The sequence below is a fragment of the Eublepharis macularius genome, chromosome 14 (genome assembly GCF_028583425.1).
Source record: "Eublepharis macularius isolate TG4126 chromosome 14, MPM_Emac_v1.0, whole genome shotgun sequence".
In the NCBI taxonomy this organism is placed as follows: domain Eukaryota; kingdom Metazoa; phylum Chordata; class Lepidosauria; order Squamata; family Eublepharidae; genus Eublepharis; species Eublepharis macularius.
Genome location: NC_072803.1, coordinates 57,873,929 through 57,892,342, shown reverse-complemented (window position 1 = coordinate 57,892,342; position 18,414 = coordinate 57,873,929). Strand labels below are relative to the sequence as shown.

The window sequence follows — 18,414 nt, the reverse complement described above, 5'->3', positions numbered from 1 at the left end:
AACAAGAAAGGTGGTAATAAAGATTGTTAGCTGCTATAGCAAACTGGTAGCTGAATGACTTGGGGGGTTATTATTTCCCCTAGTATTATCGTTAATATTCATATTGAAGATAGTATGAACAAGAAAGGTGATAATAATGATTGTTAGCTGCTGTAGCATACTGATGAAATGGTTGGGCTGTAAATCAGCATTCTGCTGGTTCAAAGCCCACTGCTGCCATGAGCTCAGCAGGTGGCCTTGAGTAAGCCACTCTTCTCAGCCCCAGCTCCTCAGCTGATGATGATAACCCTGACTTTGTTCAGTGGGGCACTAATCTCTCTGGAAGAACGGTATATAGGCACCAGTTTTTATTTCTGGTGCGCAGCAGCGCTTCTCAGCTTGAAGACCACTGCCTCCCTTTCTGTCATGTAGTTAAGATTTTGCCTTCTTCTTACACCCTCTGAGTAGATAATGCTGCCTCCAGAAATTATATTCCAAGCTAGTTAATTTTAATTCCCCCTTGAATAATGTGCCCAAGTGTCAGGCTCCTTCGCGGGACTATGTTGCTCTGAGGACAGGAATGGGATATATAGGAATATATATAGGAGAGTTTACCACCTATATAATGCAACATGGCATCATATTCTTTCAGGAAACCTGGATGAAGGAAGCCTTTGAACTACCAAACTATAAGGCAGTCCTGCTTCCCGCCACTGCTAAGCCAAGAGGAGGAAGACCTTCAGGAGGCCTGAGTATATTTGTATCAACCGCACTGAGAGACACTGTAGAGAAATTAGATATTGCCGGCAACTGGGGTTTAGCTGCTTGTGTATCTTTTACTAATTGTAAATTTTTTTGCATTAATGTATATTTGCGTCCCCAACCTTCCCATTCATCCATCAAAAATATTTGGGAACAAGAAGAACAGCAGATACGCTGTTTTCTGGGGAGATTTCCCATGGCATCTATAATAGTTGGGGGTGATTGTAATGCCAAGCTGGGTCAAAATGAGAATCAAATATTAAATCAGTTGGGAGCACGGAACCCAGACGCTGCCTTTGATAAATGGGAATCACACACACTGGGGGTGAACAAAATAAAGCACCGTGCTACGCGGCCCTCCCCTTGGGTTTCTTTCAACGGATCCTACAAGGCCCTTTGGCTGAATGGAGGCTGCCCAGAGCGGATCAGCCGGCCAGCAGGAAAGGGGCGTGGCTTGCGCTTGCAACTTTGTCTCTGCGTTCCATCCGGGAAGTAGGGGGCGTGGTTTGTCCTTTGTAAGGCGGCGGGGGGGATCTGTGAGCTCAGCTGCAGGCGGTGGTGGCAGCATGTCGGGGCCGAACGGAGAACCGCATCTCCCTCTGGGGAGGGGCGAGGAAGACCCAGACGGCGGCGGCTTCGGGGAAGCAGGTAACCTTCCGGCTCCTCCTAATACAATATCCTTGCCTTGCCGGCGCCTCTGGCTAGCTTAGGTTTGCTGATGCAGGGTCTGGAAGGCGGCAGCCCTTGCTTCCTCGGGAGTAAACCCTGGCTGTCATTGAAGCGGTCAAACCCCTATCAGGGCTTTACCGCTTGAGACTGCCGGAGGAGGGTTGGAATGCTCCGCCTCTGTTCCTGAAGACAGAAATGTCAGGGTGAAAAGTTAGAACCCTCCTCCTTGGTGTGCTAGTCGGTTGTGCAGGGAGCTTTAACGTGCTTTTGTATGTAGAAATCCGTATACCTAGAAAACCACCGTATGGGGGGACAGGCTAATCCTGACTCTTCTGTCTGACCTGCTTGCTTTCTGGAAGGGTTTTTGTAATCCCTGCATGCAGAAAATTAGGATGTCAGGGAGAAGGATTCCACCATTATGTGATTAGTAGCCCTCAGCTTTATCAAGGCAAATAAATGGAAGGCAGTATCTTGGGAATCCCCTCCCATATTATTAGGTTGCTTCAAACCTGAGCTGATTAGGTACCTGGTGACTTTTTCTAGGTATTAGTGAGTTCTCCCCTACCCATCCCCTATCTTGAGATTAGTTCCATGTCAGGTTCACATGTGCTGGTAAATTCCATTATGACTGTTTATTATGTATTTGTGTTATTTATAGTCTGCCTTTCTCGCGGAGACTCCGGGCAGATTACCACTGAACTTTTGAACAGACTCCTATTGAAAGACTTTGGTTTGGGATGGGAGGCTGGAAAGGCTAAAATTCAGTTGCGCAGACAGAACAGGCCAATCGCACATGCAACTTTGGATGTTGCCGTAGTCAAGCGAAGGATGAACCAGCCACTGATGATAGATGATCTTGTTCACTGATGGGGAAAAAATTATGCCTGAGGAGCTGTGAAGAAATACAGCAAGTGCTGCTTATGATACACTAATGCTTAGCTCCCTCAACCTCTGAAAGGCTTGATGTTCCCCATGCGGCTCCTGGAAGATCCAGTACAGTTCTTCCAATACAGGAATTTAAAAGTCTGTGATGCCATAGAGCTTGCCTGTGAAGCAGCCCTGGGAGAGAGAAACTACTCTTGCTCCCATTTTTGTAGAGTGAGGCCAGGCTAACTTGACAATTACATGTGTTAGGAAGGGTGGAATACACTTGTGAATCCATTTTCCTGCATGGCCATCAGTCAATTTAGAAACCTCATACAAATATATTTAGAATGGCCTTTCTGTTTTTCAGCTGTGCGCATCAACAGCAGGTGGGTGGAACTGAAAAGGGCTTTAACATATATGCTGATCACAACAAACCACAGTTAGTACAAACTAGGGATAACCCAATAGCTATAAACTGCAGTTTGAAATCCCAGTTAGTAGATAGCCCAGGTGAGCCTGATCTTGTCAGATCTCAGAAGCTAAGCAGGATCAGCCTTGATTAGTAATTGGATGGGTGACCTCCAATGAAGACCAGGGTTGCAGTGGCAGGCAATGGCAAACCACCTCTGTTAGTCTCTTGCCATGCAAACCCCACCGGGGTCGCCATAATTCTGACTTGAGGGCTCTCTCCGCCACCAGCCAATCAAAACCCCTCGTCTGTTGGACTGTCTGCCTTCAGGCATCACAACTAATCACGGTTTGAGCAAAGTACAGTTTAGAAACCCTAGTTTATTGTGATATATGAATGCACTTGCTGGCAAAATGTAGTGGTGGTATCTCTGCCCATTCAAATTTCTGATCTCGATTCATGATTTTCTTTCTAAATGTTGGTTTCTCTCAACTAGAATATGCAGCAATCAATTCCATGTTGGACCAGATCAACTCCTGCTTGGATCACCTAGAGGAGAAGAATGACCATTTGCATGCTCAGCTGAAAGAACTACTGGAGTCTAACCGGCAGACTCGCCTGGAGTTCCAGCAGCAACTGAATGAAGAGGAAAACACAGATGCTGCCATGCAGGGATCGGAGCCGGACGCTTAGTATCTTGTCTTTCTACAGTTGGATAGAAGCTGCTTTCAGTTGGATCATCCTTATCCATAGGTTTAATGTTAAACTTTAAATAGAAGAGGTGCTTTTGGTTTGTGTGAGCGTGTTTCATATCTCTTCCCTCTTCTCCTTTGGATGCACGGTTTTGAGCATGTAGCTGCTATATAAGAAAAAGGAAATTATGACGTTTCTCATAAGGTAGATAGGAGAAACAGGATGGTGTGTGTAGACCAGATAAATCTGTCTAAATGTTGCAATTTAGCTTATGGAATCAGGATTAAGTTGTTGTTTTATTTTTAAAGTAGCGGCTCTTCCGGATGAGCGTTGCCGATTGTATTTGGGGAAAAGTTTCTTCTTTCCAGTCTTGTTGATCTCCCTGTCTCAAGCTGTGGCAACTGGATGAAATGCATGAAAGAGAGAAGGGGCCTTGATTTCAGGTGCAGTTGATGATTCATTTCAACTCTGCCTGATACATCATTGAAATTTATAAACAAAATCTGTAATTAATGAGTTTGGGGTGGGGGGGAGTTACCTGCTTGTGTGAACTTACCAATCAACGCAGCGCTTCTTTCCTCGTGTTTGTTTGGAGATTAGCCCTTATCAATTGTGGGACCAGTTTCACCATTTAATTTCTCATGGCAAGTCTGCAGAAAATTCACAACACCCTTCCCAAGCTACAATTCTCAGCATTTTTCGCAGAAAAGGCATTGCAATTAGGTTTAAAATGAGCAGAAAGGCAGTCACGTCTCATATGTTCTATCCAACCCTTCCCTCTCAATGGGAGGCCTTTCCAGAATAAAAATGCAGGCGTTTCAACCAATGAAACATTGAAGCAAATATATTAACCTTAACCCTAGCCGTTCGAAACAAGAGGTATCACAACTCCAGGTTAAGGGTAAAAACATTTGCTTAATTTGCTTAAAGGCAAGGCCTAAAATGGATACCCAATATGCTTTTCCCTGTAGAGATGTTTGCCAAATGAGAATGGTGCAAAAGAGGGTTACCCGCAACTGTGTTGTAGCTTGTTTCCCTTGTAAAAAGATGCCATTGGTGACTGCATTATTTTCCTTCCTCAAAGCACAAAAACAGGTGGCCTTACATGTAATTGTAAAATCAGTAGCAATGGCAGGTAAGAGCTACATCTCTGTCTAAATACTGTTCACAGGGTATCAACAGAAACATCACATGCTCACTCCATTCTTTCGGGGAAATGCATTGGTAAATTACAAGGGCAACTGTAATGAATTCTATGGGGCGGATGCTGGGGTATGCTTCTGTGGATGAAAATGAGGAAAAGCTGCTTTTTCGGCCTGAAGATAGATTGGGATGTCTTGGAATAATAGCATCTTGAATAATAAGATATCAGATGGGCAGCTCTAGCTTTGTATGAAGAAATCTGGTTCAGAAAACGATCGTCAGCAGAATTGTTTCTTAAAACTTTTTATCATTTGGAATACAGGAAGTCAGAGGTGGCTTTTGGAGAAGGGGTTTTAAAAGGGAGGGGTGAATGGGGAAGGTGTGACAGCATAGGGACTGGTTTGAATTTCCTATCAACTTGATTGGTTTTGTATGGTATTACTTGGAACTGCTGTTTCTGAATAAAATCACTCATTGCGATTTTAAAAGATTAAAACATGCTAAATGTGTTTTGATTAAAGTCTTCCTTGTCAGTCTTGACTTAGTAACTTGCAATTCTTCCAAAATTCAAAATATTCAGAGCCGGGGAAACACGACTTGTCTCTCACCAGTCGAGGGATACATCTGATGAGTAGTGTCACGTGTTTCCTAAGAAGTCCACTAAATGCAGTGAGCTATGAATGAAACAGCTTCAGTCTTGCATTGCCTACTTAATACCGTCCCCATAACCTACCAGTGTCATAAATTTGCACAGCCAGGAGTGCACGCTCCATATCCCCTCATAGTCAAGTTATAACTAGTCTGAGTTATTTTGAGGCACATTCGAGGAACACAAATAGTTCTGCATTGTTTTGTAAGTGTGAGGTAGTCAAGCACTAGAATGTAGTCTACTTTCCCCTTGCCTCTGCATTAGGACTTACTCCCTTCTAAGTGTGTTAAGGACTGGAACCTTAACTATCTGAGAGCCAGTTTGGTGTAGTGGTGGAGAGCCGGGTTTGATTCTCCGCTTGAAGCCAGCTGGGTGACCTTGGGCTAGTCACAGCTCTCTGGAGCTCTCTCAGCCTCACCCACCTCACAAGGTGTTTGTTGTGGGGATAATAGTAGCATACTTTGTAAACCATTCTGAGTGGGCATTAAGTTGTCCTGAAGGGCGGTATATAAATCAAATGTTGTTGTTATTATCTGAACAATAAACTGACAAGGATTGACAGGGCAGTTGGTAATGCTACAGGCATGATTTAGTTCTTTTATCATCAGGGGTAAATTTATAAACATCTTACTTACTGAACTTGTGATAATTCTCAGAATCAACCAGATTCTATTCAGACTTAAATCTAACCATCGTTTGTCTTCAAGTAGGGAGAACCAACTAGGCACCCTTTTGTGGTGTTTTTGGTGGCGAGACACAAAATTCATTACTGCTGGCCACGTCGCCACACTCCTACCATGTATCTACTGATTAGGTATAGACTTGATCATTTCTTTGATAATTCCTTGGAACAGCTCTAAAAGGAAGCCCCTGGCTCTTACACTCGATGTTTTTTGTACCATAAAGAGGCCTCTCTGGCCATGGCTGCCCCTGCTGATGTCTATGATCTGTTGTACATGAACCTATTCTCAGTGGCTACAAGTCTGTGATATTTCTTGGTCTTAAAACAGCACAGGCCTACCTACTGACTGTTGAAATGAGTAACTTTTTCAAAGTTTCTAGGAACTTTAATAAATCTGAATGATTGTGAAAAGGGTCTTGCTAGAAGTTGGCATAACAGGATCTGTTATGGTGCAGAATGTTTAATGAGCAGGGAACATAGGCTGTTCTTGGGAACAAATGTGGTCTTAATGATATGTATGTTACTGAATCTATAAGCAACATAATCCATGTAATATCTTTTACAAGGACCAACACAGCGACTCACAGCATTGTGCAAGCTTTTGAGCTCACCAGAAATTTTCTTCAGGATTTTAAAAAGTTTTTAAAAGGTTTGGGGAGGGAAGAATGCTTCGGGACACCATGTGAAATCCAAATAACATCACGTCCTGAAGTATTTCCACCACTCCCTAAACTCTTTTTAAACAACTTTTTTTTTTTGTGACATCCCACCTGAAGAAGAGTTCTGGTGAACTCAAAAGCTTGCACACTGCTGTGAGTCACTGGGTTGATCCTATTAAAAGGTATTACATGGATTGTGTTCTTAGACTTTGGGAGTTTAGTTCTGGGCTGACCCGGCTGTAAACAACTTCTTTCTCCTTGAATGTATAAATAGCAATGGAGAAACACCAGGTAATAGCTCTACAAAACAATGCAGAAGCAGTTAGTGGTTGGACAGCAAGCAATCTATCCCCAGATGTTTTAAATCGGTTTTAAATAGGTTTCCCAAATGTTCCAACTATGATATACTAAGGGTGTCTTTAGAGGGGGGTTAACCCTCAAATTACGATCTGCTGTGCAAATTTTGTTGAGGCAGCTTGCAAAATTCACCAGGCAATCATGTGTACTGAATTGAAACTTTAGTTAAATTATATAAATTGATACTGTCTTGTTTTTGGTAATTATGGCTGACCTCTCTTTTTAAGTTTTGAGATTTGCGCTGAATAAATTTGATTGAAATAAATCAGCTAGGGGAGAAACACAAGGAGTGGTTTTCCAGAACTCAAATGGATTAAAGAGCTGAATTGAAACACATCTAACAGAACACAATCCTGTATAAAGCACATGAAAACTAGGGAGGTTTTTTCTTTTTTTTTAATTTTTTTAGAATAAAACCTGCAGTAAAATCATAGCACACTTTTTTCTAAAAGTAGAAGACCTGAAGATGGGGGAAAAATAAATCTTTCTTCAAAAATCTACACAAAAGGGGAGAAACTCTCCTATTAAGGTTACTTTATCTGGCCCTACGCCTAGTAGAACGCCTGCGTCCAGCCGAGGCCTCCCCTTTGGCTAGGGAGGAAGGCGCTGCTCCCTCCGGCTGGTCACTGCCAGCCAACATCTCATTTGTGCTGGGATCTTCTTCGTCTGCTGTGCCTCTGCCTGGGCTTCCCCCTTGGATGGTTTTGTCGCTGAGCTCTTTTTTCTGTACACACAGTCCCACCGGTTCCCTCATCCCTGCAGCGGCATCTCCAAGCAACGAGTGATCCCTCAGGTTGGAGACCTCATTTTCTTCATCATCTTCATCGTCTGCCAGCAGGGCTCCACCTATATCACCAGTCTGAATGGCTGCTGGGCTACCCCTAGGAGTCAAGGGGCAGCCTTCTTCTTCTGGAGGTTTGCAATCTTCTTTGTTGGCTGCCGTTAATACTACAGCCTCTTTTTCCACATCCGTGCTCTCCGTCATAGCAGCAGGAGGAGTTTGGTGGTCATCAGCCAGCCTGAGCTGAGGACCTGAGGGGGCCTCTGTAAGCACGGCAGTGGCCTGCGGCTTTGTGGCTTTGTATCTCTGCAACCGGAAAACAGAGGAGACAATACTGAGTTAGATGTCTGTGAATTTGGGCTGCTATTCTACTTTTTAAAAACAAGCGTTCGGGCCTTATGGTTATGAAGATTTGTTTGAAAGAATATGGCCAGTGCCTACAGAAAGCTCAGGAGCCCACAGGGTAACTAAGAGTTTTTGCAATGAAGGGCTATATTTAAGTGTCCTTGATCATGCCATTAGCAAAAAATCAGAATTATGTAGAATTGCAGTATAAATGTGCCAACTGGACCAATCAGGATACTATATTCAGCTTGCAGAATTCAGATATCCTTGGCATAGATCTTAAGATTGCTTGAATCCAGAATAAACACACAATTTCTTCTTGTTCATTTGCTTCTTGTAACTGCTCTAACTTTACCCATGGTATATGACAAATTACCCTGATCTAGATAGCCCAGGTGAGCCTGATCTTGTCAGATCTCAGAAGCTAAGCAGGGTCAGCCTTGGTTAGTAATGGGATGGGAGACCTCCAATAACGACCAGGGTTACAGAGGCAGGCAATGGCAAACCACATTTTAGTCTCTTGCCATGAATACGCCACCAGGGGTCGCCATAAGTCAGCTATGACTTGATAGCACTCTCCACCACCAACATATGACAAATTCTCTACCAGATTCAATGTTGGAAAAAATGCTTCTATAACTTTTTTTGAAAGATGGCCCTAGCGGACAATTACTTTAAGTTTGGTGAAAGGGGATTGCACATTCTGTCTATTTTCAACAGTGCAATGGAAGTTTTCTGCCTCTAGTAGTAATATGATCATGGACTACCCCTAGCAGAATGTTTCCACTCACACACATTTCCAAATGGTTTCCTAGAGAGTACTGGGGCTCTCCAGCAGAAAAGATCAACAAATCTGCCAGAATAACTACATCCCTAAGCCCCATGGAGCAGAGTATAGTAAGCTGCAGTACTGCAGCCCAAGCTCTGCTCATGACCTGAGTTCGATCCTGGCGGAAGCCAGGTTCAAATAGCTGGCTCAAGGTTGACTCAGCCTTTCATCCTTCCAAGGTCAGTAAAATGAGTACCCAGTTTCCTGGAGGTACAGTGTAGATGACTGGGGAAGGTAATATAAACCACCGCCTAACAAAAGTCTGCAAAGAAAAGGTCGTGATGCAACGTCTCCCCATGGGTCAGTAATGACTCGGTGCTTGCACAGGGGACTAGCAAGACTAGCTATTTTTTGTGGTACCCACTTGCTGTTAAAGATATAGGCCTATAGGTAAAAGAAGATCATCCCAAGCTAGTAAGTGTTTAAGGAGACAATCTTTTGAAGCCTTTCACAATTTCTTATGCAAGACAGTATTGTTAGAAGGGAACATCAGTTCACTAGCAGAGATCAACTTGCAGCACACCACAAGCAGAGGGCAGAAATGACCTCAGCATACATAACATTGGTGCAAGGCTACATTCTAGGAAGTTGAACGCGTGCACAGGGGAGAATTGTGCATGCAGCCAGAAACTGGCTTCCCAGCTACACTACAACAGTTCTCTTTGCTGAAGAGGTAAGAATCTCTGCACAGTGACTTGTCTCTGGCAGCAGGAATTGCTTGCAGCGGAATCAGGAAGCAAAGCAGTAGACAATAGTTCTCTCCCTTCCAGCAGGGAGCCATTTATTTTAGAACTTATACCACACCTTATCCAAGGGAGCTTACAATCGCAGATGAAAACAGAAAAATATAACCAGTCTTTTGGAAGTCTGTTCTTAGAAACCTGGCCAGTAGCAGGCCTGACCCACTTGCAGTGAGAGCTGCAGTATCTTCAGGTCCTGCTGAGCCTCTAGATTGCATTTGCAAGTATCAGAGGTTTGCTATCTGCAGCCAAATGTAACCCAATATGGAAGCAAATGTGATTCTTCAAAGGTAGTAACTGAAATATTTAAGTTGGGGCGGGGGGAATAGGTGAGGTGCTAGAATATCCAGTATGTGAAGGGAATGGAGGACAAAGATTTTTATGGAACTAAAGATGCTTTGAGATGCTTTCCAGAAACGGAAATGAGAAAGGTGAACAACTGCCAGTAATCCAAGTGCAAACCATGGACACATTTATGCCAGTGCATTGAAACAATCATACAGGCCACTCCTGGGAGACCTTGTGTACAACACTTCCTAATAAACAACTCACAATCACCACTGTTTAGGCTGCAGAAACTTTATGGTTATTAATCAACATGTCAAATATCAGTCATACTAATTTATACAATTTCAGTTATGCACAGGGGCTCTCTTATACTAGCTCTTTGCTGAGCCCTTTTTCTGAATTTTGACACAGTTGGACTCTTTAATTGTCAAAAACTGCTGACCCCTAAGCTACTGTACAAATTCTAGATGAGTTAGGAGCTGCAATTTCAAATTGCTGGAATTTTGCGTCCAACCAGTCATTTAGATCCTGTACCATTTTTTATACTATTGACTCCCCCATTATTGAAAAATTAGACTGCAAGTTCCCTGAAACAGGAATTGCTTTTCTGTGGTTTGTTATTCTGTAAAGTGTCATGGGCATTGATAGTAACATATATACACATTAAATAACCTACAGCAGTACGGTTTTAATGGAGCCGTGGCCAGATAGCACCCCAATAACCTTTCTTCCCTCTCCAAAAGCTCCCTCCGGCTGGTACTTCCCCCATCCTGCCCAGCTTCAAATGCAACAGTCAAGATAATCCGGTATAAAAGTTTATATGTCAAAATTCATTATCGCTAGTTGTTAGGCTAGCAGTGTTAATACTGTATCATCTGATTCTGGTTGTACGAGAGCAAATGTCACGTCTCATGTGCAAGCGGGTTAATGCACATAAAGAACAGCTGAGGAGCCGATGGGGACTAGCTATTTATCACCAACAGCAGTCAGTCTCTAGAGAACTGGAGTGCTTCATTTCTAACCAAGAGGCTAGGATTGACTCCTGCCTGGAAGTCACAGCCCAAAAAACGCCCATAATTTACCAATGAAAAGGAAAGAGGAAATCTGCTCATGCTCAGAAACACTATGAATCTCTTCAAGAGTTCCAGAGCTGAACTCTAATTTAAAAACAAGGCACAAAACAGAATTCTACTCAACATAGTGGCAGGGGTCTAAGCCCTGAGGATTTACAACTATGGTCACATCCACGTATTACTTCATTTGAACAAGCGCTTTATATTAATATGGCCTTCCTGGTCCAAAGAAGGACGTATCTCTTGGGCCACGTTACCACTACCAGACACCAGCTTGCTCAGTCCCTTCAGTTCCCTTGCCACCTGGGCCAGTTACCCTATAGGAAGCAAGGGTAGAAGGCGTCCAGATGGCAATAACATTTAAGACCAGCAGTGATGGAGCAGGAGCTCTGGTGGCTGGGGAGAGGCGAAGTGTCACTGCAGAGCAGACAAGATCAGAACGAGGTGGGCCTTGGAAAGCTGGAAAAGAAAATTCTGTGGCACCCTTCCTTCAACAGTACTGAACACAGTGGTGGAAGAGCGAGAACTATTATGGGTAGATGGGTTGACTTTGGGCCATAATCCACAGAAGAATCCTGGACTAGTTACCATCTCTTAACAAACATTGCTGCAAAAAACGGGTTAATGCCCTCGTAAGGAATACTGAGCTTCTTGGACGAAAGGAAGGACACGTGTGACAAATACACAACAAAATAATGGTATTGGCAGGCACCACACTAAAAGCATGTACATAGTACAGAAGTAAGGTTTGATTCCTTCCCAAGAGACTCAGCAAGCCATTTGCTTTTGAAAACAATCCTATGAATGAATGGACAAGTTGAAAACACTGAAGGTCAGTGGAAAAACAAGCGATCTATCAAGAACTATTAAGGGAAGCACAAAGAACATGTCAGATGGAAGTTAACAGACACAGAGGACAAATGGAGGAAGTGCTGTTAAGCAGACAGCTGAAAGGGAAGGAGCCACCAAGGGGGGCGGAGCAGACAGTCACAGGACGAGAAAAGCTAAAGGTGGAAGGGTCTAACCTGAAAGTTTTCAAAATGCATCAGAGACTTGCAGTGTGCGAGCCGGGCAGCCGAGTCGCTATGGTAGAATGTGCGACACAACCTGCAGAGGAAACCTGCCACGGGGACCAGAAAATCCGGGCCTGCGAAACGAGGGAGGGGAAGGGAAGTCACAGATCACATTGAACAGAACCAAAATAAAATTTAAGCTAAATAAAATCTCACATAAATATAGTATGTGGGAGGGGATGCAGGTGTGGTTAAAAAAAACACAGGACGGTTGTGCTTTTGTTAAAGACGAAAGAAGTGTTAAAAACGAGGCTTGATTTGTGTGCTACATTCTAGCTGCACAGCTGGGGAAAATGGGCATCAATCTAGCAACTGGAACAGAGAAAGACACAAGCCAAACAAATAAATAATAAAAAGAAGATATGGAAAAGTACAGAGGACGTGTCATCCAATGGAAGGAGGCAAAACCACAAAGATGACAGCAGGTAAGCGAAACACACACATACAGTATGAATCATTATTCCATCTGCCTCAGAGTAGAGAAGGGTGGGATGATATGAACAAGGGGAAAAAAGGCCTGCAGTAGCACTTAAAAAAACCAACCGTATAATGTGCTGCCTTTTCATTTCCCTTTGCAGCTTTTTATTTTTAAAAATTGTTTCAAAGAGACAGCAGCAGACAGAAACTGGAATGGGGGGGGGGGGCGCGGATCACAGGACATGAACATGTACTTCATTTATGTGAATGGGAGGTGCCAGGACTTGCACAGTCTGGAAGCTCTGGCCTTGGAACAAAAGTGTGCCCAGGGCTTTTTTTCCTGGGAAAAGAGGTGGTGGAACTCAGTGGGTTGCCCTCGGAGAAAATGGTCACATGGCTGTTGGCCCCACCCCCTGATCTCCAGACAGAGGGGAGTTGAGATTGCCCTCCATGCCGCCAAGCGGTGCTGTGCGGAGGGCAATCTCAACACCCCTCTGTCTGGAGATCAGGGGGCGGGGCCACCAGCCATGTGACCATTTTCAAGAGGTTCCGGAACTCCGTTCCCCCGCATTCCCGCTGGAAAAAAGCCCTGAGTGTGCCAGTGCAGGCTGTAATTACTAGGGAAGGAACATATATTCTGTATTTGCTTAGAGGGTTATTTGGTGCATTCCACAGCTCAGTGCAACTTCTGAATCGTTAGAAAGCACCCTGCACCGTTTTGCAAATAAATAAATGAAATGAAACCCAGCAACAAAAAAATTAACTGCTAAGGCAAAGCTCCTGTTGACCCTTGTCAAAGAGATGCCTTCAGCAAGTTTCTATTCAGTTCAATGGCAACCGTAACTCTATGGGGGATCACACGAGATCACCGAATGCAGGATGCAGCCAGTTCCATTGCTGGCGGAAACAATCCTGATGGTTAAATCGAATAAGGGCAAGCATTGGAAGGACAGAAGGGCAATTCCAGCCCCTGTAGCTTCATTTAGTGACATCTTCCAGTTTGTGGAAGGCCTCGGGCAAAGTAACATCAGTAATTGGACGCTTCTGTAGGCCCGCCTCTTTCAAATCATTGTCGCCAGCCTTCCACTACCGCCCGAAGGGAAAGAGGGCCCCCTCACACTCCTGGGGCTTCTTGCTTGTTTGAAGAAGGGAAGCAAGCTGCAGCAGCAGCGAAGGGGGTCAGAAGCCCCGAAGCCTCTAGAACTGGTAGGGCACCCCCTTCTGGGCAAGTGTCCAACAATGCCAATCTCTGCAGCTGGTCCTGAATTTAAAATGACCGTGGCAAACTTTATCCATCTCATCCATTCTGCTCCCACCTCCACCCGGCAAGAGGCTCTACAAAATTTCAATCAAGATACTGTCAAACCTGTAAAGAAAAAAAATGATGTATGTTCTCTTTCTTTCTCTCTAAGCTTTGCGCAGAACAGCCTTTCAGTTGACTAGTGCCAGCTTTATTAGAAACCCAAACTGCTTTTGCGGGAGGCTGGGCTGCCCAGCAAAATGGACTGTTGGCTCCTGGATCAGTACCCTGAGAAAAGGAAGTGGCCCCTGAGAACAGAGACGTTGGCCATTTGGACAAAACACCAAGTTACCACAAGGAGGTGGGTCAAGGGGTGATAGGCCTTTGAAGACCTCAGGCCCTGCTCCCTTCCCAGGGCACTCAAATACCTCTACCATGAGAAAGAGATAAACTTAGGAGGCAGGGCCGGATCTAGGGTTGCCGGTGCCTGGTGCAATCCTTGTCCGGCCCTCTGCATGCATGCACCTGGCGCTGTGTGATGACGTCACTTCCGTGACGACATCACACAGGGGCGGGAGGTGTGCCGCCCGTGTGGCAAGCCGCCTGCGCCAGCGCCCGGTGCGCTGCTGAGCTGGTGACTGCACGGGCATGAGCGCAGGGCTAGGAGGCCCTCCGCACGGTTCGCCTGTCCCGCTGCCCCGTGCTGCCCATGCAGCAAGCCAGCCGCCACAGTGCCTGGTGCACCGTGGAGCTGACGGCAGCAGCGTGGGCGTGCGCTGGGGTGGCCGACTTGCCGCATGGGTGGCTGAGCACAGGGCTGGGAGGTCCTGCGCGCGCAGCAAGCCAGCCACCCCATTGGCAAGGCAGGCAAGGACCTCCCAACCCTGCGCTCAGCCTCCTGCGTGGCTAGCTGTGGTGCACTCCCGGTGGCTGGCAGCCACGCCAGGCACCCCCTCTTTGGCAGGGGCAGGCTAGCCCCCTGCCCACCCTCTATCCGGCCCTGTAAGGAGGTGGTACTATTGCCTCCAAATAAGGCAGCTTCATACTGAACATGTGTTCATCCAAATTCACCTAACTATACTGAAGTCAGCAACCTTGTGTAGGTGGCTTGTGCAGGGCTGTATTAACCCACGGCCGGGCCCCTAGGCTTCCAGGTATTTTGGGTGCCCTCCAGCACTTCAATCTTTCACCCCACTACAGCTGACATCCTGACCCTGGTACGGTAGGTACTAGACTGCAGTACTTAACCCTATATCCATTTTGAGGGTCTCCTGAAGAATCCTATTCACATTTTAAAAATATTTTATTGCGCGAGTAGAATTCTTCAGGAAAGTACATTTTGGGGGTATAATTGTTCAATACTGTAATATTTTGAAGTGAATCATTTGTTTTATTATTTATTAAAATATGTAAGTTATGGATAATTGTTTTAATATAAGAAACAATTTGTAAGCAGTTAATTATCTTATTAATAGAGATTAAATAAGAGAATCAATTAGTTGTAATTTACGTGGGGGTGTGCCAACAAAAAAACCTGACGGGCCCCTAGTCCCTGCGGGGCCCCTGGGCTTCGGCTTAGTCAGCCTTATGAATAATATAGCCCTGGACTTTCAGGATTTTGAGAAGGGTAATGGACGATGCCACAAAATGGCTGCTACAGAGTGGGGTGCAAACTGAAAGATGTTGGGAGGTTCCAAGCCCAACAGTCTCCTATAATCAGGATAGCTATTTCTGAATGGGTGCTCCCCACAAACACAGGAGTGATGCCTTCTGGGGTCTCCTGAAACACCCCCTGACAGAGGGTAGACAGGACTGGAACCTTGTTTTGGGGAAGCAATACTCTGGCAGAGAAGGACACCAGTAAACACGTTGGTGGCTGCCGTGTTGGGGGATCATGGCTCTGTATCAATCCAGGGCTTTGCATTCATTTCAGGTGGCTTATGGAACAAAGCAGTTGCGGATGGGGCGTGCCATTCTGCAGCCTGCTTTGGGTTTCTGCCTCAAGACTTTTTTGCTGTGCCACCCACAGACTGAACAAGCAACACTGACCATCATGGCAGCATCTTCATTTTGGCAATGGATCTAGTCAAGAGGGCATAAAAAATCTGGAGAGCTACTAGGATGGCTGGAAGGGCTGCTCAAACATGAAGTGTGGGGCTGGTAAGCCTGTAACTAGGGGAGTGCACTTCGGGTTTCTGATTCGGAAAAAAGCCCAAATCGGACCCGATCTGTAAAGATTCCAGTTTTCTGAATCGGTGCTGGCCCCGATTTGGAACACCTGAATCAAAGCTTCCAAGGTGATTCGGGTTGCTTCGGGAAGCTTCGGGCTCCTTTTAACTTCAGAGGGCCCATGGGCCAGCTAAAGTTTAAAGGGCCTTCGGGGGGGCGGAGTTTAAAGGGAAAAACACTCCCCGTGCTGTTTGCAAACAGTACGGGGAGCCTTGTACCCTTTAAACTCTCCCCCCTCCCCTCGGCCAGCTGGACAGGGGGAGAGTTTAAAGGGTAAAAGCCTCTCCGCGCTGATTGCAAATAGCACAGGGAGACTTTTACCCTTTAAACTCTCCCCCCTCCATCCAGCCAGCTGGACAGGGGGAGAGTTTTTAAAGGATAAAAGCCTCCCCACGCTGTTTCAAACAGCGCGGGGAACCTCTTACCCTTTAAACTCTCCCCCCTCCCTCCAGCCAGCAGCAAACGAGGCGGAGGAGGCCCTTCCTGCCCCTCAAATGGCTGCTGCGGCGAGGGCCGCCGCCACCGGCACAGCAGCACCCTCCCACCGCCCAGCTGATCAGCCTCCCCTCTCCCTGCCGGCCAGGTAAGTGGGGTGGGTGGGTGGGGGGTTTGCTCCCCCTCACTTCAGTATGCTCCGAATCTTTATGGAGCATACCGAAGTGAGCTAAATACCAGGTTCTGGTAAATCTGGATTATTTACCCGCTTTGGGTAAACCCAAAGCTGGAAACCCGAATCTTTTGAGGGTGCACACCCCTACCTGTGACTATCCCATTGCCACAGGGAATATTTGTCCATATTTACGCTTTTGTGCCATCTTTGTATTTGATAGACGAGATGGCACTACTATTAAGGCTGGATTTGACATGGGGGATCTTAGTTGCTGACCTTTAGTACAGAAAGATAGATTTTAAAAGGACATTTTAGATTATGTAAGCAAAGGGGGAAGGGGTGAAGACAAAAAGGACGGCAATGTGGAAACTGTATACTGCTAGCAATAGGAAAGAATGCTTAGAGAATGCAGGAGGGAGAGGGTTGAGTTGGTTTTTTTTTTTAAATCTTGGATTAATAACAACTGTGTGTAGGTGTGTGTCTGTGTTGCTCTGTTGACCCACTATGCTTATTTACACTCAGCTCATGAACCCTTTCAGGAGATGACAATCCACCTATGTATTTACAACAAATATTCTTACCTTCCTCAAAGCCCAGCTATAAATATAGACAAATACCTACCAGCCTTTCCTTGACAATAGCAGGTATATTCAGCAAGCCCAGGTGTCCAGAAGGACATTAAGAATCCGGGCAAGATTTTTTTTTTACAGCTCTACATCTCAAAAAGGTATAACAATTATCTTCCTGGGTAAGATCAAAAAAAATCCATACAGCTCTTTCCAACAGCTGCTAGTCAAAAGCCTCTAGTAACTCATGCAGCATGAAGACAATCGCCATCTCTGTAATCAGTAACACTGCTATTCAAAGATACACTGCTCCAGAATATGGAAGTTCCATTTAAAAAATTATCATGGGTAATAGCTGTTCAGAGACATATTATCCATGAATGTCCTTGTTAAGAGTGGACCAAGTAAGCCCTTGGTAGAGGAGGCGGCTGATCTCCCCACTTTTCCTACATACAAGCTGGTTAACGGTCTTCTCTTTCTCAAGTACTGCCAACCTACGTTTTTGGGAACCAGTCAGAGATTGCTGCGATTCAGTCACAATGATAAAAGAAGGAAATAAGTGAATCATGGGAAGGGGGGAAGAGACAACACTGGAGCACACTTGCGAGATTCCTCTTGGCTTGTCTTCTTACCGTAGATGGTATCCGGACAGTACTTCTCAAGGGCTTCACCGTTGCCCAAGGATACTTCCTTTAGCCCAGCCTGTGCAAGAGGCAAGACAACAAAGTTAGCCTCCACATTTTGATCCTGTCACTCAAGGCTCGACGCTGAGGCTAGGAAAGTGTTTGGTTTCACCTTGCCCTTATCGTTGCTGCTGTTTCTGAACAGGGAGAGGGAGTGTAGTCTAGTGGGCAGAAAGGCAAGGTAGTGGTTAATTATTTTTATTCCATCCTGATTCCCCCTTCCACTCTCTAGAGTCCTGACCAGGATGGCCCACATTAACCCAATCTTGCCCGATCTCAGAAGCTAAGCAGAGTTGGCCCTGGTTAGTATTTGGAAATGAGGCCATTACGAAAGTCCAGGGCTAATACACAGAGGCAGGCCACAGCAAACCACCTCAGTTCATCTCTTTCCTTGAAAACCCTACGGGATTGCCATAAATCAGCTGTGACTTGACAGCACTTTACACATATAGTTCTTTATTTATTGAATTTTAGTAATGCCTTTTTGCCACTGCTTACAATGCAAGAGTTCGCTCTGTCATAACACACAGGACATCAGGAAGAGGTGAGGAAACACAAGCAGTGTGCCTGTTCTAAGAGAACATGTACATACTATGCAAAGATCAAGAGAAATGGCCCCTGCGAGAGACAGTTCTGGGCAGGGAAATGGGAGAGGGGCCAATGCAGGAGGG

At 45.4% G+C, this 18,414-nt stretch overlaps 2 protein-coding genes across 3 annotated transcripts in view; one reads left to right on the top strand and one right to left on the bottom strand.

Annotated features, from left to right (window-relative positions):
• The first annotated feature begins 1,276 nt into the window (after nt 1-1,276).
• Nucleotides 1,277-5,012, top strand: BBLN (bublin coiled coil protein). The gene is made up of 2 exons (XM_054998073.1): nt 1,277-1,389; nt 3,183-5,012. Exons 1-2 carry the CDS (start codon nt 1,308-1,310, stop codon nt 3,377-3,379), a joined length of 279 nt encoding a protein of 92 aa, XP_054854048.1. The 5' UTR covers nt 1,277-1,307; the 3' UTR covers nt 3,380-5,012.
• Nucleotides 5,013-7,277: 2,265 nt separating this feature from the next.
• Nucleotides 7,278-18,414, bottom strand: part of CIZ1 (CDKN1A interacting zinc finger protein 1) — a 43,385-nt gene continuing 32,248 nt past the window's right edge. Inside the window, exons 13-15 of one of the 2 annotated variants that reach the window (XM_054997920.1) lie at nt 17,693-17,762; nt 11,951-12,072; nt 7,278-7,956 (exon numbers count right to left, since the gene is read on the bottom strand). In XM_054997920.1, the coding sequence (XP_054853895.1) occupies nt 7,405-7,956; nt 11,951-12,072; nt 17,693-17,762 (744 nt within the window). In that variant the 3' untranslated portion in view covers nt 7,278-7,404. The remainder of the gene's footprint in view (nt 7,957-11,950; nt 12,073-17,692; nt 17,763-18,414) is intronic. The other variant, XM_054997921.1, reaches the window with a different exon arrangement.